The following is a 25,322-nucleotide window of genomic DNA, read 5'->3' on the forward strand; positions in this document are numbered from 1 at the left end:
CCAATCAGCACAAATCTACCAATCATGATACAACCACACAGCCAATCAATCCACTTATTGAAACAAAACCAGCACTCTACACACCCCCACCAAGATTTATAGAAAGACGACAGCTCCAACCACGCTTTAAGCCGAAAACACCAGCCTGAAGATGGCGAGTGAGACCTCGCCGAAACGTTGCCAAGAAAATCTCAATCTTACATGGGAAAAGACACGAATACAACAAGACCAGCATACCTACACCCATGAAAATCTACGAAAACATATACATATATATATGCATATACATCATATACCTATACCTATACCAATACGTATACATATACATACATACATACATACATACATACATACATACATACAATACTTGTTAACTCAGTTTCCAATGTAAGCACACTTTAGCAATCCAAATATTAAATCACAAAGGTCTCAACACCTTTGAACCATGTTCAGATTCAAATAAAAATGTCAAATGTTCAGTTCCGAAAGTTAGAAAAGTTCGGATCTAAAGAGGATTCCCCCTTTCATCTAAGCAACATCAGAATAGAATAGTCTGTTTTGCTATCTTGGGAAGGGGGCTACAAGGTCAGAGTTAGAAGGAATGCAGGACCTGCCCCATATCATCCAAGAAGAATGTTGCCTTTAATCTGTGTCATGACTTTCATTCATCTTTCATCACTTAGTGGCAAAAGAATGCCATCTCATGATCTGATTGGTTATTGTGCACCTGTTCACCTCCTCCCTTCATTGGTTGTTCACTACATCCTAAGGCCCACCAATTAAAAGTGACACTGTACTGATGGATTGTTAGGTCAAAACACTGTAAGCTTTTTTCGTCCTTGCCTTCTTGATTAGTTTTCACACATCTGGACTCTCCTATCAGTAACAAAGTTATGTTATAAAATCCTCCAACTCCTCATTTTCTGTTTTTGGATCCCACTCCATTCCTCCACTTACTCAATAATTCTACATATAATTAAGCTGTAATTCTCACTTTAGTATCAAATGTCTTATGTATACAGATTGTCCTTGACTTTCAACTATTAACTTAGTGACCATTCAAAGTTATGACAGGGCTGAAAAAAAGTGATTTATGTTTGGTCCTATGACTATTGCCGCATCCCTATGGTCACATGGCAAATATTTGGGCACTTGGCAACCAGCATGTATTTAAGATAGTTGCAGTGCCCTGGAGTCACATGACCTCCATTTGCACCTTCCCAAATGGCTTCAGACAAGCAAAGTCATTGGTAGAAAATGGTTTCTCTTAATGACCATACAATTCACCTAATAACTACAGCAAAAAAAAAAAAAGTTGTAAAATCTGGCATGGCTCAGTTAACAACTGCCTCATTTAGCAATGGGAGTTCCACTCCCAGTTGTAGCTATAAGCCAAGAGTTACCCACAGAGAAAATTTTAGAAACAAAATAATCTGTAATATACCAACAAAGCAAAATTAAATAGTGTATACCCCTCAGGAAGGGGAGAGGGGGGGAGGGAGGAAGGGAGAGAGAGGGGGGAGGGAGAGAGGGAGAGAGATTGATTCTCATCGATACCCAGTAAAATTAACCAAAACCTGCTAAAGTTCAAAGTTACTGAAGTAGGATAAAAATAGTCTTGTGTTAAAATACCATTTGCTTGCCATTTAAAAGTACTGCATCATAATCGAGTTTCATGAGAAAAGCATTGATTCTACAGCAGTAAATGTTTTTAAACAATCTTAATGCAAATTGGAGTACATGGTATATAATTTCTTTAAATAAACAGGCAAGAAAAATCATAACTGAAAATGAGGTCGGTTTCCTTTAAAAATGGAATTCAAAATTCTTGAACTTTTTAGTGGGGATTCTTCAATGAAAAATCTGGTACGGCTTCTTCCATTTATCAGAATCAATTTTAAAAAGCATTACTGTGGGAGAAGATGTTATTCTTTCAAGACAGAAATAAAAGAGCAGCATTAACAGCTGTAGTAACTGATACCCATGATCATTTCAAAGCTTAGAAGCAGATGTTTTTATCAAATGAAAGAAGGATGATGTCATTTCAAGTAGCTCTTTTGACAGCAAAATGCCTGCAGAGTTTTGCACTAGTAGTTTATATATTTTCAATCCTACACAGCAAGGTTAAGGCCAATGGGTGCTTATATCATATTTAAAAAAAAGGCACATATCCCCAGAAGCAGAACGTGGGGCTTAAATGCTGGAAAAGACAAGAAAGAGAGGGCACTTACGGCAGTTCTCTTCATCCGACCCATCCTTGCAGTCGGTATCACCATCACAGAACCAGTGCTCAGCTATGCAGCTACCATCAGTGCAGCGAAACTCTTTGTCTGAACACTTCCTCATATCTGCAGCAGAAAGAAGAGCTTAGGGGAAAATAGCAACAGCACTTAGACTTATATACCGCTTCACAGTGCTTTACAATCCTCTCTATACAATCCTCAGCATATTGCCCCCAACAACCCTACTCATTTTACCAACCTCGGAAGGATGGAAGGCTGAGTCAACCCTGAGCAGGTCAAAATCAAACCTCCGACAATGGGCAGAGTTATCCTGCAATACTGCATTCTAACCCGCCTACATTGAGTGCATGACGTGTTTCTTTTAAATCTGTTTCTTTTTCTCTATTTTTAATTTTTTTTTTTTTTTTTTTTTTTTTTTTAGAATTGTATTCTGTAAGCTGCCCAGAGTCCGTCGGGATTGGTCGGCATATAAATTCATTAAATTTCAATTTCAATTTAACCAGAGGTGGGTTGCTACCTGTTCGCACCAGTTCGGGTGAACTGGTAGTGGTATTTTGGCCTTGGTTGCAGAACTGGCAGAGACCCAGGCTGGCCACACCCCCAAACCAGTTCCCTGGTCGCCACTCCCATTGCCAGCATGTTTTTAGTAATTTTTTCATGTTCTGCGCATGTGCAGAACAATTTAAAGTCAACTGTGTGCGCGTGCACAGTGAACCAGCAACAATACCGGCAGCAATCCACTCCTGATTCTAACCATTGTGCTGCCACCATGGCTCTTCATTTTCCCCTTCCCTTCCCTCAGAGCTGCAAGTGAAAGTTTTTAAAAATAGATCACATCCCCAAACTTTCCAATATTACTATTGCACAGAATAATGGCTGCTTGCTGAGTATAGATTTTTACAGAGATAAGCTGAAGTTGTACTACAATACAGTTTGATGTGGCATGGAAGAGACATAGCACAACCCCCAAACACCCCAATTTCCCAACCCGCCAAGCAAACTATCTTAACTTTTTCCATGGAGCCTGAAGTCTAGATGTATCCTAATCTCATTTTCCCCCTCCCCCCCCCACAGTCCTCAAAGCCCCAGAAGCTGTAATGCCAGACTGCAGTTGCAAATGGTCAAGAAACGGGGAAAGGCATGGGCTTTCTTTAGGCATATTAGAACAAATCTCTCCCCCTCAAATCTACAGTGACATTGTCATCTTGTTGCTTCAGCTGCAAATTGGGTTTTCAAAAATTGATTTGGGAATGGCCATTTGCCTCTTTGCACGGATAACATCAAAGTCTTCAGAAAGAATAAAATACATGATTTTCAGCCCACCATGTTAGGACTAAAACCTATGCAAAAATTATGTTCCAATCATCTGTGCTATAATTATTTTTTTCTCTCATGTCATTTGGCACTTCAAAATGCTTGATTTTGGTCCTATCACAATCAGGTGACTAACCACACTGCTCGTCACTGTTGTCTCCACAATCGTTGTCACCATCGCAGTGCCATAGGCTGCGTATGCAATATCCATTCTGACAGGAGAACTCATCTTCTCACATTCCCGGGGAGCTGCAGGAACACAACCCACAAAAGACACGTCAAACACAGCATTGTGGTTTACTCCACCAACGGAAGCCTATACTGTATATACCAGATATTTTAGGAACATCTATGAATGCAATTCTTTATTATATATTTATTCTGTTCATTGAATTTCTCTGAACATATTATAAGACTATTTTAAAATAAAATGAAACAATAAAATACAATAATAGCCCAATTAGCCCATGTCATTGAGAATACAACTGTTGGTAAGCCTATTAAATAAATAGCTGGAGAAACATGTAATATTTATAAAAGCTTTATCTCAGTAATTGTAATGCAAATTTCAAAGCATAATTTGATAAGCAATACACATCTCTGGTTGGAATTCACCAACTAGGATTAAGGTAACATAATAAGACAACTTTCAAATATTTGCACAAATGTGTTCACCTGCCAAAAGTTAAGTTTTGTAGTATATTAAGGAACACCACAAACCTAAATTACTGAGATTAAAGCAAACCCACATAACTGGGTTTGTTTTTTTAAAACATACACCATCTATTCTAACAGCTACTCTACTGCTTAACCATCTCCAAAAGCTGACTGCAGGTCCGACAGTGACATTCTGTTTGTTCTCACAAAGGGATTGTGCGTTTAACGTACGGCAGTCCTGCTCATCAGAATCATCTTCACAATCATTGTCTCCATCACAGACCCATGATCGACGGATGCATTTGCCATTGTCACAGTGAAAATCCAGGGATGAGCAAGTAGGCAGCACTGAAAAGTAAGAAAAAGAAACAATGAAGAACATTCAATAAGTTGCACTATATTCACTTCTTAAGTCATACACACGTGCCAAGGACATAACAGTAGTACAGTAGTAATACTACTACTAGTAGTACTAATTATATTTAGTAATGATTAAAATATAAAATGTTCTAATAATTATAATTATAATGGGAGCCAGTTTGATGTAATGGTTAAGGCACCAGGCTAGAAACCAATAGACCTTGAGTTCTATTAGTGCCTTAGGCACAAAGCTAGCTGACTTTGGACCAGTCTTTTTGACTTAGCCCTACAAAGGAGGCATTGGCAAACCATTTCCAAAAATCCTGCCAAGAAAACTGCAAGGGACTTGTCCAGGCAGCCTCTGAGAAGCCTCTGGACACAACTGAATGGAAGAAAATATTATAATGTATAATTTAGTAATAATTATAATTAGTACAATAGTATTACTAATAAAAATGAAGGGATACCACATTAATAACTCCCCAAACTTAATGTGCAGTGTAATTCTTTTTAAGATCCGTTTCTACTCTGAGTAACAAGTAACAACTTGGTGATATCACTAAAAGTTTTAGATTTAGATTTAGATTTTAAAAGTGGGCTAAAATTGTGGTAATTGTGCTTAGCTAACAGCTAAGTTCCCTTTTCTGTGCCAGAGAATACTGTTGTAGAGGTTGAAAGTTATGCCAATTTTCAGCTGTACTGTAGTCAAATCAATTTAGCCTATTAAATGGGAGGAAGAAACAGTCAGTGTTCTCAATATGGTACTTATTTGAAATTGTGGTGAATTAAAAGAGACATGAATTTTCAAAGTAGGAACATAAGTCCTGGCCAACATTCTACACTTACGTTTTATTTCGAACGCTCATCCAGAAATACAAAAGAACAATTTCTCTGTATCTGTTAATTACTTTAGTCCTGAAAATCTGCCCCTCTCTCATTCTGCCTTGAACACTAGTCCAATTCTTCCCCAAAAAACTGAAAATACATTCATTTCTCTCCATCATGTTAGATTTAAACAACTTCTAAGTTCTTCATTGCCCGCCAAAGAGCACAAAGCAGAATTGTCAGATTTTCCATTGCACACTTCCAAACAATAGTGCCACAAGAATATTTGGGAACAGATAAATCCAGTTTCTAGTGATCTACACTCCAATACACAGAATGAAAAAGTCCTTATATCTGAATTCTGAACTCTCTCTAAGCGGTTTACAGAGTCAGCATATTGCCCCTAACAATCTGGATCCTCATTTTACCGACCTAGGAAGGATGGGAGGCTAAGTCAACCTTGAGCCTGGTGAGATTTGAATTATCAAACTGCAGGCAGCCAGCAGGCAGCAGAAGTAGCCTGCAGTTCTGCATTCTAACCACTGCGCCACCGTGGCTCAATGACATATTTATCAGATGACATTCCCAAGTCTCTTGATATTTTTAAATGCCTTTGACAAGATTCTAAAAAAAAAAAACCCAACCTTTCTGCTATCATTCTGCTTATCCTAAATTTTGTTTGGTAGCTAATATCTTCTTCACCATTGCAAACCCCAAACATCCACACCATGGGTTTTCATTCCCCAGTGTTTCCCAATTCTTACAGCCTATGCCAAATGAGGAGACATCTCTTCTAAATTTTCATACAAGGCACCAAGCTAGTATTTGGCTTCAGATTTTCTTTTTACGTCTTTTTCCCAGCTGTTATCATTCCCATTCAATCAGGTAGTCTTGACTTACAACCTGTTCTGGGGTGGTATTCACTTACCTTCCCTACTGGTTCACAAATGTGATTGCCCTTGCGCATGCTCACTTCGCTTGCGCCACCTTCACACATGCACTTAGCCTTCCGCGCATGCGCTTTTGGCAAAAAGAGGGCCTAAATGGGATGTCTTAGAGTCAGGGAAGATGGAGGGGGGGCCACCTGTGATTTCCACTACTGGTTCAGGTGAACTGGTAGCCACCACCACCCCTAATCACGTGACAACACATTTATGGCCATTTGAAGCGTCCCATGGTCATATGACTGCACTTTTGCTCAAAGCTGGCCTTTACTTTCATTTTTTTGGCAAAAACACCCCAGAGCGAACAACAGGCTTGTTTTACGCACCCACACTTGATGTCCTACTTTGCAACCATAATGACTTATGACCGTAATGGACAGTCTCTGTTATAGCATAAGTCAAAGACTACTTGTATTAAGCAAATCAATATAATCATTTCCTTACTGAAGACAGGCTAGAATGATTTTTATATGACATCTCTCTCTCCCACTCACTCATTCACTCTCAAAACTAGAAATGAAAATCTTTCCAGTTGCTTCTGAACATTCCTTTTCAGCATTTTGGGAGAAAATTCTGGAAGAAAAAGAAACATGCTGAATATACGGCTGAGCCACTTGAATATAGAGGTCCTAAACCAGAAGTCCTTTCAGTGGAGTAGAGGATCTTATCTCATTTAATTTCTTCCTCTTCTTTAACAGCTTTGCTTGGGCTCCCTGTGGAGCTGAGAAGTTAAAATAGGTCTAAGGAAAGTCTATGCGGTATATTTTGTATAATTAGTAGATAATCATTTTTCCTTTTGCTTAAGCAAGAGATGATGCATGGATATTGCAAAAGTATCAAGCAACATATGCAGATTTGTTGCTCTATAAACTATTCCACTGAGAAGGCCTTCAATGTACCAGTAAATTTCTACAATGAGTATTGAATTAGATCTGTCTGTCAGAAGAAGATGACAAAGAAGAAAAGATTTTATACCTGGTAGCCGTGTTTTCCAAAGGAACAGGGTTTCCTTCAACTAAACAGGCAAGCAACAAAAAGAAACCCTTTCATCTCTGCCCAGTCTGCTGATGTTATCTTACAGCTGTCATCATCTGCAGCAGTAGCCCAATAAACAGGAAGAAAGGTGGTTTCTTTGCAAATAAATGGCCATTTGGATAGTTAGTGTTTCCAATTTTTCAGTGTCCTTATCCTGAAATTGCAGCCAGGAACTATCTTTGCAAATCTACTTTGGAATTTGCTTTAATTATGAAAATCAGGTTTTAAAAATTATAAATAAACACACTCGCCATGGTTAACCTTACAGCCACATTTTAATCATACTGGTTGAAATTGTACAATACTTTGAGGCACAATGTAGGTAAGTACTAATCAACCAAATGCTTAGCATTTGTGGCAATTTATCTAGGAGCTGTCAGTAGTAGTTCTCCCCAATACAGTGCCATCCAGGTTTATCTACACTCTCTTCAATCTTCAGTTAACATGGCCATTAGTGAGAATTGTTTAACCTACAATTAGCTATACAGATGCTCTCTTTTCCTTAAATTTTTAGATTAGAACATGTGAGACATCACAATTTTTCTTGACAGTAATCACAGCTCTCCAGATACTTAATCCTTAATTCACCCTTTGGTTAAACTTGGCAGAAGACTCTCAGTTTGGCTAGTTTTGAATTTTTGTTGCAGACAGCAAGGAAGTATTGAAGACAACAGATGATTTCGCACTGCAGAACAAAGAATTCAAGAGTGTATGCCCATATAACTATTGAATTAGATTACTTCCCCCTCTCTCTCTGCCCCTCCCTCCGTATTGCAGAGTTTAAAATCTTGGCTTCTTCCTCCTGCCTTTCTAAGTGAACAGATATTTGGTGATTCCCTTAGTGGTCTTGGATGGTGTATTATGTAACAGCTCTCTCTAGTCTGAGAACTACTGGTTCTTGCTCATTATCATCAATCCTCAAAGAAAAAAAAGGAATAAACACATCTCACTGTACCCAGCTGAATGGTAGAATATACTCATAATGCAGTGTGGTTCTCAATGTAGACAGATTCAAAAGGAATTAAACAGAACCAAGAAGAATAAGATATGCAAAGGATGAGCTCAGAAATATGACCAGAACAACAGAAACAGCAGAGAAGCAGCAATTTCTCTTAATTATATCTAGCTTGCAGATTTCCAACAACCCTACAACACAACAACCAATTTCGTTGTATTTATTTTGTACAATGACAATAAAGGCTATACTATATTACATTATTTACTCTGAAAATCAGGTCAACATAGGCTATTTATCCAATCCAGCAGAATTAACAACAGCAACAAAATCAATCTTGTTCCACATGTTCCAAAGAGACTTCCACATAAATATGGATTTTTTGGTGTGTGTCTATAAATATGGAATAAAATATTACTTTAAAATAAGGACTGCCAAATATTTCCATCTTTTTATATAGGTTCTGGATATTTAACACCATTTAACACTTTTATTTTGACAGCCTTCTTCATTTTGTCTTCTATTATAGATCCTTCCTTTTGTCTGAATTGCTACCGTTTCAATATATTTATATTTTCCCCTTCCACCTGGAACTTTATGCAACATAGTATTTCTTCCTCTAATTTTTCCCTGTAAATCTGTGGATGGGATGAGTAAAATATTTTTTTCGCGCCATTCCATCTCTTAACTTTTGATACCAACATAGTCTCAAGTTGATCATTATTGCAAAGCTATCACCATGTAACCTAGTCTTCTTTAATCTCGAGTGGGTAAGATATATTCACCATAACTCCCATATTCTCTGATAGCTGACCATGCTGGTTTGGATTAATGGAAAATGTAGTCCAACACTCCCAAAAGATCCTGGGTGTGGGAAGGTGGATGAAGTTCAAGATCAACATTTGCCCAATTGGATAATTTGAATCACAAGTTTTTTGAATATTATGTTCCCCAGTAAGAAATCTGAAATGCTTTTATACTCATTCCTTTGCTATCCCTCCATAGAGAGAAATGAATCGTCAACCCTGGGGTAATGCAGTACTGTATGCGTGCCCCCCTGCTGCTGCCAGAAATTAAATTTACATCTGTAGTTTAGGTAATGTAATCTTTATATGATGATGAAGATTCCACAAACCTAAGATTGATTTCCAAACTCTCACTGGAGAAGAAATTGCATTCATTCATACCAGCCACCCTGACAACTTGAGCCCTGGAAAAAACTGTAGATATAACTCATTTGTGTCTATATTTTTTCCAGCTCGGAGACAGCCAGGCAACCAAATCTGAATCTGAAGCATTTTAAAAGGCTCAATAAAGACATGCACATATATTAACTGTTACTTTCCTCAGTCACAAAAAAGCCAAATTCAAGCTCCACACAATTCTTCTTTAGAAATGAAGTATGCTAATCAACTTTAGCAACCCACCTAATATACATCAACTTTCATTATTAATCATGCAAAACAATGCCTTTAATTAGGGTACTATTCCTTTAATTTAAAAAGTCTGAATAGATTATTTTTTCCTTAAAAATAATAATAATCTGTTATGATTATTTAAAAAATGAAGGGAGGAAAATATGCCAGAAAAATATGATACACACACACACACACACACAAAACACACAGGTCTAGAAGTAAAAGCAAATTTCACACCAATTTCCTTCACCCTCTGTCATCAAAATCACACTTATCTTTTGCAAATACCTCAGACAAACAAATCTTGAAACAAAGATGATGGGTGTGAAAACATTGCTCTTCCACCCCCACCTCTGTTGACAGGTCCAAATGTGTTAGATTATATTTCCCATCATTCCCAGCCATTAACACATTTGGAAAGTGCATGGCAGCAAAAGTGGTCTAAACAATAGGGAAGAACATCTATATTTTATATCAAGATCCCCATACAAAATTATCTTCCTGATAAGCAGAGTTTGAGAATACACACTTATGGGGAAGGACACAATTCAATCAACAGACAAGTAAATAATTGTTTCATGTGTTTGCTGACCATATAGTGACCTTCCTATTTAATGGAGAATAGGTCTCAACTCAGCTATGTTGAAAAATTTTATCATAGCACTAGGAAACTTGGCTATGTGCCTAAATAGCCATTATTCAGGGGGGGGAAAACCAGGCTTCCAAGACTTCTTCACTAAGATCAAGAGTCTCTTTACAGCCTTTGCAAATGTCACACCCATCCTTCTCCTGATATTTCTGTTCCCTTAAGAAAGCTTCACCAAATTTATAAACATGCTGACCAACACTGATTAAATTAAACACCACACCCATGTACATAATATGCATTTGATCCTGGGAAGATTCAGCTGTTATTTGGCCTTATATGATTCTACTGGATGAGATTCTGAGAGCAAGCTTCTGTCTCATTAATTTCTTCTGCACCGCTCCCCTACTGATGTGAAGGACTCTATATAGATCTCTCAATATGCAAAATATTTTTTAATCTAACAAAATTGCATCCCTATTTTAATAGAAATAGCACTTAGACTTATATACCACTTCACAGTGCTTTACAGCACCCTCTAAGTGGTTTACAGTCAGTATATTGCCCCCAACAATCTGGGTCCTCATCAGGGGTGGGTTTCAACCGGTTCGCGGCGGTCCCTGCGAACCGGTTGGTCGGCGAACCCGGAAGTAAGTAACTTCCGGGAACGGTGAAGGGCCCACCCGCCCGCCCGCGCTACTTACCCGGTTTTGACGAGTTCTGCGCTTCCACGCATGCGCAGGACGCATACAGCGCCTGCGCAATCCTCCAGGAGCAGCTGGAGCATCGCACAGACGCTAGTACGCATGCGTGCACCGCGCGCGTGCACGAGGATGCCGCCGGCCCTGTTCCAACCGAACCGGTTGGAACGGGGCAAGAAACCCACCCCTGGTCCTCATTTTACCAATCTCGGTTGGATGGAAGGCTGAGTTGACCTGGAGCCGGTGAGAATTGTACTGCTGAATTGCAGGCAGCTGGCAGAAGACAATTCAGTATTCTTCTGCTCTCCAAAGGTGAGGGACTAAGGAGACAGACAAGCAACTGAGGTGCAGGCTGGTTCAGGTGTGAGATTGCCAAAACCTACCTGCACTGATAGGTCTCAGAAAGGCTGCTAGAAATGCAATAACTGTGTTTGTAAAGTAATCAAAGCAGTTCATTGGGAAGTCAAGCAGAGAGAGCAAAGGCTACATTTGCTATCTACTGAAATATCCACTGTGAACAAATGAGCCTGTATTTTCACTTCAGTGATAAATATAACTCTCCTTCAAGATATGAGATGGAAATCTAGGAAATCCGATACTCTGAAGCAAAGAAGTTAAAGAAATGGGAACAAGACTTCTAGGGAGTAAGTCTGTCAGATAAAGATGCCAGGAGAAAATAAATGCTAAATTCAAAGACAAGGAGTAAGGAAACCACGGAACTGATCAGGACATTCAACAATCAAAAGCAACATCTAATAAACAAAACAAAATAAATAAAAATCTTATACTTAAAATTCCTATTCAATGGGACTTGTTCTCAGATAATCTTTATATATAATATATAACCTTGTATATTAATACAATAGCAGAGTTACAAGGGACCTTGGAGGTCTTCTAGTCCAATGCCCTGCCTAGGCAGGAAACCCTATACCGTTTCAGACAAATGGCTATCCAACACCTTCGTAAAGACTTCCAGTGTTGGGGCATTCACAACTTCTGGAGGCAAGCTGTTCCACTGATTAATTGTTCTAACTGTCAGGAAATTTCTCCTTAGTTCCAAGTTGCTTCTCTCCTTGACTGGTTTCCACCCATTGCTTCTTGTTCTACCCTCAGGTGCCTTGGAGAATAGTTTGACTCCCTCTTCCTTGTGGCAACCCCTGAGATATTGGAACATTGCTATCATGTATATAAGGAGCCGACGTGGCGCAGTGGTTAAATGCAGCACTGCAGGCTACTTCAGCTGACTGCTAGTTCTGCAGTTCGACTGTTCAAATCTCACCGGCTCAGGGTTGACTCAGCCTTCCATCCTTCCGAGGTGGGTAAAATGAGGAGCTGGATTGTTGGGGGCAATATGCTGACTCTGTAAACCACTTAGAGAGGGCTGAAAGCCCTATGAAGCCGTATATAAGTCTAACTGCTATTGCTATTGCTATGTGTCCCCTAGTCCTTCTTTCTATTAAACTAGACATACCCAGTTCCTGCAACCGTTCTTCATGTTTTAGTCTCCAGTCCCCTAATCATCTCTGTTGCTCTTCTCTGCACTCTTTCTAGAGTCTCCACATCTTTTTTACATCATGGTGACCAAAACTTGCAGTATTCCAAGTGTGGCCTTACCAAGGCATTACAAAGTAGTATTAATACTCTACGTGATCTTGATTCTATCCCTATGTTTATGTAGTTGTTGTTAGTTGTTCATTTCAACATTTGTATTCTTTAACTTGAAAGTGTTGCCAAGTACTATTCCGGACACTGAATCTCCATTTATATTGGGGGATGTATATAACGAATGCCTTCAATCAGTGAGAATCTGCTTTTAATAAACTATCCAGTGCTAATTCCAGTTTCTGGAAGGTCTTGTCTGTCCGGTAGACAAGACTTTCTCATAATTTAGGCAAACACTGATGCTTGAAATTCCATCAAAGAATTACTTGCAACACCCATCATGCAAGACTGAGCTTGTTACATGTTTACTATGGTTCTTGTCTTCTTCTGTTGGGGAAACCCCAAAATCGTATTTACAAAATCTCCACTTTGAAGCTAGTTCACTGACACTCCAGATATTTTGAGGACTAGTTGCTGAAAAAGTTCTCACATATAAAGGCTGCCAAGTATCCCAATATTTCCTACCTCCTACTTTTATATACATGCCTCTTGCTTTCTGGTTCACCTATGAAGGCATCTAATTAATTGTTCTTTGTCATGCTATCATTTCCACCTTTGAAGAGGTTAAGCAAGGAGCTGTCACTATTATAAATCTATTGTGTAGCAATGAATCTTAATTTGTAAACCAAGGGTGGATGCCACCTCAGTGAAGGACTCTACCTCCCACTACAGTACTTGCAGAAAAGCAGACAAACCAATACAAAGCAGTTTCCCTCTAGTGGGAAGTGGCATTTCTTAAAGAGACTGGCAAGAAGACCTAACCACGATCAAGCACAAATGAGGTGCTTGTTTGTGGCTGAGATCAGTAAAGAGCTACATGTGGATTTGTAAAAAAAATCACCAAAAGAAACAGAAAGCAAGATTCATTAAAGAAAGCACAGCTAGGTGCATCTTATATAGCAGGGGTGTCAAACTCAAGGCCTGGGGGAAGTGGATCTGGCCTGCAGGGTGCTTAGATCTGGCCCACGGGACCACCCTGGAAATAACAAAGGACCAACACATGGTGCTTCTGCCAGTGAAAACAAAGCTTGGGAGGGCTGTGTGTGGCCCTCCCAAACTCCATTTTTCTTGGCAGTAGGTTGCAGGAGGCTGTCACAGCCGAAAATGGAGCTTGGGAGCCTGTTTCTGCTGGCAGAGTGCTCAGGCCACCATAGGCAGGGTGCAACACAAGTGACGTCGAGCTGGCCACACCCACCCGGCTCCCCAAGGTCTAATACAACCCTGATGTGGTCCTCAGTGAAATCAAGTTTGACACCCCTGTTACATAGCAACACTTAAAGAGACTCTACTAAAACCACAGCAGGCAACTGGGTTGGAGCTGCCAGAGATGAAAATTAAGAGATCCCATCAAATCTATAACTCCATATCCAGCAATATACTTCCTTTTTTCATGCCTGGGAACCTCCTCACTCATTTACTTCTACATGGTCCTTCCATCAGGTTAGCTGTTTGAATACATAATTATGCACATTCTTTCCGATGTAATTCTTTACTCTCTTTTTGCTCCTCTAAGTTCAAAGTGCTGTTTTCCCCTAGCACCTTTAACATAGAAGAGTGGGCTTGTTTCTTTACTGACCTTCACTCACCCATCCCTGGTCTTAAAAAGCAGTCAGTAATTTGATCTATAACTTGAACCAGAGCAGCGGAAGAAAACATCACAAGGGAAAACCAAGCTGATCGAGGAGTGGAAAGTGTCGGCAAAACACATATTGTGAAGAAGATACAAGGAACCCGCTTGACTTTAATTTCTTCTTTCAGTTTCTTTTTTTTGCTTTGTATTCCTTCTGGGAAAGATAATTCTGATATGCTCATGTACATTTGCTGTAATCTGATCTGAGCATGAGATTTCCCCTCAAGATGTTCTGTATCCTTTTCTATTTCAAGCATTGTCTGCTCTGCAAAGCTTCTCTGCTTGACTCCTCCATTTGCATGGAGCTATGGAGCTTCGGCGGAGCTCTGAAAACTGCCAGTCTAAATTTCCCAATTTTAAGCAACTGATGCTTACGGAGAGGCATCCCAAGGGAACGCTGAAGGCATGCGCCTTTTGTTTTATTGTTTTACTGTTTTATGATTGTTTTATAGTTACTGGTTTTTATTGTTGTTGTGAGCCACCCAGAGTTGTATAAGATGGGCAACCATATAAATCTTTAAAATAAATAAATATTTGAGCCTACTGGGAAAACCTGGAGGTTTTTTGGGGGGGAGAGGTGCATTTAGGGCTTTAAAGGAACCAAACAGAAACCCTTTAAAGCTAAACCCATTTTTTTCCTCCGTAATCCCCGCACCCGCAAAAATCCCTGGAAAAATCATCTTAAATTTGTGTGTGTGTCCATGTACAGAAGTGAAGCATATATCCCAATGCTTTGAAAGTACTGCTAGCGACCACAATTTTGCTCCTTAAATTCCAACAAATCCCACCTCCAATGCACTTTTAAAAAGCTAAAATGTTCGGCTAAGACTGAGCCCATTCTATAGGGCTTTCTTTGGAGGGAGAAAGGGATAGCATGTAGAATTCACAACCTACCAATTTCTAGCTCGTGTTAACCTAGGCAATTGTGTCTGGTAAACAAAAGAGGGGCAAACAAGTCATAGCATAAAGCAATACAGATGAATAAAATCACCAAAACAGGTGGGCGTTACAGCCCTACTGCTTCAACTGTCCTTATTCTTTATCTAAGACCAAGACATGTTCAATTCTCCCAAACCTTATATATAATTATTTCAATTTTTTTAAAAAAAAAAGGATCACAAAAACTAGCTATGGAGATTCTCAGTCATCTAGGACATGGTTGTCCCAAAGGTGCTTTTTTGCAGGAAGCAACAGGACTTTCTGGCTTTTGTTTGAAGACGTTTCGCTCCTCATCTAAGAAGCTTCTTGGATGAGAAGCGAAACGCCTTCAAAGAAAAACCAGAGAGTCCTGTTGCCTCTTGCAAAAAAGCTCCTTTGGAAAACAACAAAAACTGTTTCAAAATGTACAAAATCCTCTTTTAGTTTTTGGGGCTCTGTGATGGTTCGTATTTGATTCCAATATGGAGCTTTAGAAAACATGTGGATACAAACACGGCATTATTCTTCCGTCTCCGACATTCCTTTAAATCAAATACGAAGCACTGCAAACGCATTCACCTCCGTTATTAAAAACAATTAGGCCAAAGAAAAGATCACTAAAAAACAGCAAAAGACCTGAAGTTTACAACTCTCTTCGTTTACATCAGGTTTACAAACTACTGATAAGGAAAGGGGTGGGAAGGAAAGGATACTCAAAGGCTTTTCAGGTAGTCCTTGATTTACAACAGTTCATTTAGTTACTGTTGAAAGTTAAATGGCACTGAAAAAAAGTGACTTATGACCATTTTTCATACTTATGACCATTGCAGCATCCCTATGGTCATATGATCAAATTTCAGATGCTTCAGACTCACATTTGGCAACTGACTCACCTTTATGACGGTTGCAGTGTCCCGGGGTCACGTGATCCCCTTTTGCGACCGTCTTATAAACAAAGTCAATGGGAAAACCAGCTTCACTTAACAACTGTTATTACCTCAACAACTGCTGTGATTCACTTAACAACTATGGCAAGAAAGGTCGTAAAATGGGACAAATTCAGTTAACAAATGTTTTGCTTAGCATCAGTAATGTTGGGCTCAATTATGGTCGTACGTAGGGGACTACCTGTATTTCACAAAGGGATGTTGCATATTTAAGAGATGTAAAGAAACTGACCCCTGACAGGGTCCTAATATAATTTTTAAAAAATAATTAAGTTTTGGAAATCGGATATTTCAGTGACATAAACTTGTGAGATTCACTTTCACCTTGGATTTCTATCCCTACAGTATATACTGCTGTTATACTAAAAACTATATGCAAACGGGATACGCCACTTTTTATGCATTCTTGGACAGGTAGATAATTTATTTGTAGATGTCAGATCCAGAAGTTCTAATTACTCCAAAAGAGACTCTCTAAGGGAAGCACTCATTTATCTGCTTTCCTAAACTCCACCTAGAAACCTGGAAATCTCAAGGCTGTGATTTGGACTGAAGTTTTTTTTTAAATTTTAAATCCTAACAAAGAGCAATAGCAAGTAATTTTTGCTAAGATGTACCTAGGTAGCTAGTGGGAACTGAGTCTAACCTAAGAGAAACTTTAACTGAAACTCAAACTTTTTATTGTACAGCTAAGAATGGCATACATAATGTTTCCCCCCGCCCCCCCCCCGGGTTTTAACTATGGATATTTTTTCTTTACCCAAGTATCTATCTATATCTAATCTTTGAATTTTATCGTTCGTATACAAGCCTATAAAAAACTCATGAAAAACCTTTTGAATCTCCTCCTGTTGATACACTTCCTTTCCTTTAAAATGTAATTTCAATATGTTACGAGACTTCTGTTTTTTCCTAATCAGATATGCTAACCATCTACCAGATTTATTTGCATTACAGAAAGTGTTGTGTTTTGCATATAACAAATTGGTAGCCACCTGATCTGACATTAACATGTTAAATTGCTCTTTTAATAATGTGATTGTTTCTTTAAACTTTTTGTCTCCCGGGTTTAAGATTAGCTCCTGCTCTCTCTTTCTAATTTCATTCTCAAGTTCAATTCTCTTTTCCCCCTCTTTGCATCTATGTAGTCTATTCATATTTATAAGAACTCCTCACATGTACGCTTTACTTGCATCCCATACCATTTCCATAGATGTACCCTTGTTCATATTAAAGACAAAATATTCTTTTAGCAACTTTTTCCTTTATTAATGTTTTTCTCATATCTAAATAAGTTTTCATTCAGTCTCCAAGACCTTCTTGCTCGCATCCCCACCCCCAACTCCATCCAGACTGGGTTATGATCTGATAAGGCTCTGGAGCATACCTTCGTTTTCTTTACCCTAGAAAACAAGTCATTGGTTGTTAGTATAAAATCGATCCTAGAAATGTCTATCAGAGAAAAAAGTAAAGTCATATTCTTCTGCATTCCTTTCTCGCCAGATATCTCTCAATTCAAAATCCTCTATCATATCAAAAAAGGACTTAGGTAATTTCGCTCGCTTTTGGGTATTTTGGCAGAGAGCCTTCTTGTCTTTCTTGGTATCCATGACGCCATTCCAGTCACCCAGTAATATACAGGATCTAAAGTCCCAATGTACTAAGCATTTTGTAAAATTTATCTTGTTGTTGATTACTACATACTACATCCTTCCTGACTCTCCTATGACCATGTTTCACTCTGCATCCTTCTTCTGTCTCCAGTCCACTTTCTCTCCCCTCCTAAACCTCTTCATTCTCAACTTATGAGTGTATTTTAAAAATCTCCAAGATCTCCATTATCTTATACTTTCCTGTACCATCAGTGCCAGTTATAAACTTTGTCTACATCTGCCAATCAATGAGTGGTGATTTCAAAATGCGTAACAGTCCAGAGTTAAAAGCCACCATTTACATGTCTTTTATAATGATGTGATAGTGGAAGTTGAGTCCCTGTTAGGTCATAAAATAAACACAAAATGCAAAACTCGATTTTGCTGTATCCAAGGAGCACAAAGCATAATGTAACAAAAACCCGCATCCACTAGTTTCCAAGAAGGTCAAAGACAAGTGGTTGGAGAGAGATCAGGTTTCAGCATTTCATAATTTAGCAACATGCATTTGGTCTTCCGGATTCTAATAATAGTCTTAAAGTGACCCTTTAGGAAAAAAACAAGGCATATGCTTTTTTAAAAGAACCAAATACAAAAGCATAAAAAACACATATAAAACTTCTTCAGCCTCAATCCCTCCCTCCTAATTATGGATTATTTTCTTACTACAACCATCTTCATCACTATGGTCCCCACAGTCGTTGTCACCATCACACTGCCACAGAGCAGGGATACAAGTGCATTCGCCAAAAGCACTAACAGCACAGGTAAAATGGTTGCGGCCACAGGAACATTTAGAGCTGCTGCCAGCTGCACCTGCGGGACAGAAATAATCAGCATTATCTTAGAGAAGAGTCTAGAAAGATAAAGATACAAAAAAGCATTCATATCAGGTCATTTTGCAAAGTATTTTCCAATTTATATCACACAATCTATTATTCTACAGCTAACTGGATCAGGGGTTGGTTCCAGCAAGCACTACTGCTGGTTCGTTTGTGTGCGTGCTGCGTATGCGTGCATGCACTTCATGTGCACTGTGTGCAATGCGCAGTGCAATTAAAATTGTTCTGCGCATGCGCAGAAGCGAAAAACAATGCCTATGGCGCCACCCAGAGAACCGGTTCGGGTTCATGGCAGGCCAGAGTCGCTGCCATTTCCAGAGACCCAGGCCGTCAAACCACTACCAGTTCGGCCAAACCGGTCCCAACCAGTAGGAACCCACCACTGAACTGGATACAACTACTAAACACAACCAAACTGAATCTATGTGTGTGCATATTATGAGGAAATATATCAACTGTACTAAATAAATAGGTGGTATAATTGATTTCCTATGTTCAGACAGATGAATGAATTAAAAATGAGTTATCCTATGAAAATTATATCTTCTGACTATTTCTGGTGTTAATTCTCTGACAAAAATTACAAAGTGTGGAAAAATATGTATATTCTTCAAAGTAGGCAAAAATTCATTTTTTAGGAAATACGTTGCAGAGATGTGAATAGTTGGCAAAATTATGTGCATAAATAGACATGCATGTTAGATAGAAATGTGTGGGCATTGGCACGGCAAACCTTCCATCAAAAGATGGAAACCAGGGACAAATTGTAGTTAAAATTGGACAAATGAGAAATATAGAAAAATCATAACAGATCCAAATGCTATTTTTAATTTATGAGGAATTTCAATATGATACAATATATCATTTGGTTAACTTTACCATGTCAACATGCACAAGAAAAAACTCCATCTTTAATTATGATATGTTGCATAGCAATGTTTGCAATCTATGGTAATAATATGTGTTCTAACAAGACATTTTAAAAATATGTTTTCAATTATCCTTACAGCTTTGGGGCAGAAAGAAAAATGCCAGTTAAACAAAGTTATTAATAACAATAGCTAAATGAAAGAATACACAACAGGGGAACAGATGACAATGTGTTCAAATTCATTGTGTAACGTCATTTTATTTCTATTTCATAAACAAATAGTGCTCAGTGTGTGTCATTTCCTTACATTTCTGGGGTTTTTAATAATCTCACATTGGCTCACAAAAATACAATAATATTTTCTCTGTAGTAGCAGAGAGCATGAAATAGCATTTCTTGATGATATTAGCCATTTTATGGGAGAAAAGAAGGGAGAAAGAAGGTAGCACATTTGAGAAAAGCCAAATTCCTTTCAAGTGAACCCTACCTCTAAAAACGGCACATGTGTTTTTGCACAATTCAAAGGGTTTCAGAAATCCAGAGGAGGATTCATGCCCATGAATATGACTCTGTCTCCACCTTGCATTCCAACCCCAATCAGCCGAAAGATCCGGAAATGCTTTGGAAGTCAGGGCACCTGACTAGTGGCAAGCAAAGCAGTTATTTAGAGAAGAAAATATACTCTTCTCCTCATTGTATCAGAATGGTCCTGGTGCTATTAATGATGCTTCAGATTCCAAATCGGAAATAGCCACTGGATTTCTTCTTTTGCTGAGAAACTTGCAAATTGGCAAAAGACAGGACAATAAGGAATGGTTATGAATCATTCCCCTTTCTAAGAGTAGCGGCAGGCCCAAAACTTCAGGCTTTCAAGATGCACTTAGATCAGTGGTGGGATTCAACCAGTTCTGACAGGTTCTGGAGAACCGGTAGCGGAAATTTTGAGTCATTCGGAGAACCAGCAAATAGCCTGGCCCTGCCCTCGCTGCCTCCCAGCCGATCTTCTATTGTTGTTCACAACAGGAGAATGGAGCTGGAAAGCAGGTTACTGAGGTGGGGAGGGAATGGGGATTTTGCAGTAACCTTCCCCCAGGAGTGGGGAGGGAATGGGAATTTTGCAATATCCTTCCCCTGCCATGTCCACAAAGCCATACCCACAGAACCGGTAGTAAAAACAATTGAATCCCATCACTGACTTAGATGCCTTGCTAAATTCCATGAGAGAGAAAGAGGGAATCCCAAATCCTTCCAACCTCTTAGCAGGCTGCAAAACTAGGAGCTCAAATTTGTGGGACAAATGTTAAGCATTAAAAACAAGGCGCTGCAAAAACACGCGCTCAGCCCAGAAATGCGTGGTTACCCCCCCAGAACCAATCTCACAAATCCTTTCACACACAAATACTGTATGTTCTTGGTTTTTCCCACAAGTATTCTTTTTCAGCAAAGCTGCTGAGTTGGTTCTACAATGAGATAGTTAGGAGGGAGAAACACCTACAATATAATGCAAATACCCAGAAATCTGCTCTGACCGATCTTCTACTCACTCCTACTTTTTTCCAAGCATTGTTTTATAGGAAGACCAGGGGATTTTTTGTTTTGTTTTTTACTTTTTCCCCTCCCCTTGCCAGAGTCTCCAATTGCATGATTAATCAATTGCCCCTACAGTGAAGAAACATTGATTACAAAGCAGTGGGGGTGCTACTTGCTTTGGAGAACTGCCAAATAGCAACTATTTCTCCACTTCTCTCTTAAGAAACTGATTCGATCCTCAAGTGGCAATTCTTCAGTGAAAGAAAGTACAGTTAATCCTGTTTTAATGGAGGGATTTGTTGACCCGTTGTTTAAATAGAGAATTCTTCAGACAGAAACTGAGAAAGTCACTTTGCATTCATACATACTATTGTGGAAAAAACAAGGCTCACTTACAGAGACTATCTAGCATAAGTGGCAGAATTCATATCAGATTCAGTCCTTTGGCTGCAAGCAGAGTGAAAGCTTTGCAGAGCAACACAACACATAGATGGAGCACAACACCTATACTGTGTTTCATAGTAATAGCTCTGAGAAATGGCCTGTGATTAAAATATATATGGAGGAAGAGGGCTAAATGTTTTAACTCACACTTTCTGAGATATTCCATGACAAAATGAATATCAATCAATCAGAATAGAGCTGGAAGGGACCTTGGAGGTCTTCTAGTCTAGCCCCTTGCTCAAGCAGGAGATCCTATACCAGCGATGATTAACCTTTTTGGTGCTGAGTGCCCAAAGAATGAATGCCCCAATCCTGTGCATGCGTGTCCCCCACACATGTGCCCTGGACCACTTGCGCCCCGTTTTGGCTTCCAAGTTGGTATATGAGGCTTTCTAGGCCCAAAACAAGGTGGAGAGGGGCTGCATGTGGCACTCCCATGCCCCATTTTGTCTTCCAGGTTGGTGTAGGTGACAGAAATTGAGTAGAAAGGTAGGGCATGCTGGGGGGGGGGGGAACCTGCGGAGATCAGGGAAGGCCCCACCCGATGAAAGCGCAGAGATCGGAAGACCAGCTGGCTGGCGGGAGGCACACACACACACACACACGCAGTAGAGCTGGGCTGCAGCAACGGCTGGCGTGCCCACAGAGAGGGCTCTGTGTGCCACCTGTGGCATGCGTGCCATATGTTCGCCATCACAATCCTATACCATTTCATACAAGTGATTGCCCAGTCTCTTCTTAAAAACCTCCAGTGATGAAGCACCTACAACTTCTGAAGGCAAGCTGTTCCATTGGTTAATTGTGCTCACTGTTAGGAAGTTTCTCCTTAATTCCAGGTTGCCCTCTGGTGCTTTGGAGCCAAATGTTGTTTAAGGTTAAGCTTCTTCCAAATTTAGCTAATTAGCAAATTTGTGTCATTCATAAAATCTTATACTGATATATTGATGTCTAACTGGCATGTGTGATTCTAAAAAAAAAAGACTGAGTTAATTCTAAATACAGATTAATTGCTTCCCTAATGGCTTGCTAGAGCCTTCCACATACTTTTGTGTAAAAATATTGAGGCTTACACAGAAAATTTTGACATTGACAAGTCTCCTTTTCGTTCTCAAGAAGCCATGAACAATGCAACAGACAAATGGAGAAATGTGCCTTGAAAGCAAATATTGCAAATACTGAAATCATTCCCCATTGAAAAATTCTGAAAGTTTTCAACAATGTGTCTTATTTGTTGTTATGTAGACAAGCAACTAAGAACCAAAACCATTGCTATTTATACTTCAAATTTTCAGAAGTGATCTATTTCCTGCCCACCTGTATTTTAGGAGGAAGAGAAAAGATCTTGCCTTTGACGATCTAGAGTGAAGTATTAAGTATCACATTTATTTTGTTAAGGGAAACACTGTAGAGAATTCATACTGAAAATAATAGGTTTCACGCCGTATATATAAATCAACAAAGGCCCATGAAATTGCAAAATAAGCAAAGTACTTAAGGTAAAGTTACAAGATTACTTCAAGAAAAACTGAGCTGCAGGATCCTTCATTAACTGATTTGCAGATACTTCTCCCAGAATAACTGCTAGTATCTCAAACTGATAACTGTCTGTTTACCTTCTCTGTCAGATAGCAGATATTGTTCTTATTACCTGTCTTCCAGAACTCCTAGTATTGTCAGTTTCTAGTTTTTAATACCCAACCAAGCATCATTCTTTCCTATAAAGGTAAAGGTACGGGTTTCACCTGTCCAGTCATGCCCGACATTTCTTCGCCAAGGGACCAGCATTGTCTGAAATCATTTCTGTGGTCATGTGGTGGGCATGACTATATATTCATGGAATGCTGTTATTTTGCCACCAAAGGATACCTATTTATCTACTTGCATTTGCAGGCTTTTGAAACTGCTAGGTAGGTAGGAGCTGGAGTAAGTAGCAGGAGCTCACCTCGTTGTGTGGTGTTGCGTCTCGAACCTGGGTTATCACCTTTCCAGTTTTTAACTGCTGAGCCATGGCACCTTCCTATTCTTTCCTATATTTATTGGTAAAACACCTCTTGATATTCTACTCACAATGTATTTAACCACCCCTATGTAGCATAATTGTTCATATCATCTCTAGACCATGTTCCTGGAAAAATTGTTTACCTGTAATAGTGCCATGCTTTTAAATTATATTCACAATCAGGACCTATAAAGATAATTTAGGGGAAAATCCTAGTTTTAAGTCCTAAATTACACATAGCCATCTGGTTTGTTAGACTGTCCAGTTGATGAAACTTGGACTTTTTAATAATTGGTGACTGGACAGGCAACACCTTCATGTCAATTTTAATTACCATAACAGCTACTGAGCATCTTGTGCATTTCAAAAGAGTCCTTGATGGTATTCAGTGTCTCCTTACTTGAAGCCACAACAATCTGATACTTCCAAGGCATTAGCTGCAATCCATCCCCTTAGTCTAATATATCATAACTATTAAATCTGTCCAAATTCACAGAGGTCAAATTCAACCTCATTGCTCAATTTGCTATTGGCAGCATATAGAATTCCAGGTGGTAAAGATCCCATGCTTCCTGTTCTTGATAATTCATTTCCTGATATTAGAAATGTATATGAGTAGGTTCTAAAATTTCATCTTAAATGTAGTCTCAAAATGTCACATTGCAAGCTAACTCTCCAGTAGGGGAAAAGAAGCCAATACATTTAATCTTGAGATAGTATTTTATGCTAATCTTTTAGCTATGTATTAGAATATATTTTAAAATCAGTATTCCCCAAGGCAGAGGCCCCCTATGAAATTTGGGGCTTTTTAGCTCATTCAAACAATGAATGACGAATGCTGAAAATATATAAAATGATCAAAATATGGAAAAGGCATTTTAATAGTAATTGTATTAAAGATTGTGATTACAACAGTAAAAACTAATACAAACTAAAAAGAAATAAAAAGAAAGAATAGAAGGTGCTGAAAAGAAAAAGGAAAAAGGAAAAAGAGAAAGAAAAGTAAGAATATAGTAATATGTGTTTTTTTATATATCTATAGATGACATAGATATATAAATATAGATGAGACGTGTTACTTTCATCACAAATATAAACAATTTTTGTAATATCATCTTTAAAAATACAACATATGATCTGTTCTTCCCATATCCTTATCCTCTATCTATAAATATATTCATAAAACATTGACATTTCAGTCCTGGCGTCAGCTAAAGTCCATTAAGTGTTACCAGAGATAATAATATATCTATTTAACCAGTGGTGGGTTCCAGATCCTGGTGCAAACGGTACGGTGCAACAGGCCCTGGCGCCCACCATATGAATATGCGCAGCGCGCGCATGCATCCTTACCACTTGTGATGCCTCTGCGAGCCTCCGCAACACTCCAGCTGCTTGGCGGAGTGTCGCGCAGGTGCTGTGTTCTCTGTCCATGTGCACGGAAGCGCCAAAGAGCTCAAATACAGGTAAGGAACTCGGGTAGACAGCTGGGCCCTCCGAAGCACCGTATCGGAATGGTACCCGGTGCTCCAGGCAGGCACCGGTACACCCATACTGGGGTGTACCGCCTGCAACCCACTACTGTATTTAACCCATGGTCAAATGAACCAACTTTATGTTCTTTCCTTTTGCTTCTAACAATTTTAATTTTTAGTCCATTTCAAAAAATATATTAGAACTTGATTTCTTTTCATTTGATTTGTGCCTTCTTATGAGATTCTCAATAAGCCTCTTTTGTTCATCTATTAAATCAATATATAAAAATTATCCACATCACTCTTAGTTCATT

At 39.0% G+C, this 25,322-nt stretch overlaps 1 protein-coding gene across 1 annotated transcript in view; it reads right to left on the reverse strand.

The window, feature by feature from the left end:
- The window catches only part of LRP4 (LDL receptor related protein 4), a 109,140-nt gene that overhangs the window by 41,752 nt on the left and 42,066 nt on the right, over positions 1-25,322 (reverse strand). Inside the window, 5 exon segments of the mRNA XM_032238864.1 lie at positions 2,232-2,348; positions 3,694-3,792; positions 3,795-3,806; positions 4,446-4,562; positions 18,514-18,663. Of these exon segments, the coding sequence (XP_032094755.1) occupies positions 2,232-2,348; positions 3,694-3,792; positions 3,795-3,806; positions 4,446-4,562; positions 18,514-18,663 (495 nt within the window).

Source organism: Thamnophis elegans, chromosome 1 (genome assembly GCF_009769535.1).
Source record: "Thamnophis elegans isolate rThaEle1 chromosome 1, rThaEle1.pri, whole genome shotgun sequence".
NCBI classification, from domain to species: domain Eukaryota; kingdom Metazoa; phylum Chordata; class Lepidosauria; order Squamata; family Colubridae; genus Thamnophis; species Thamnophis elegans.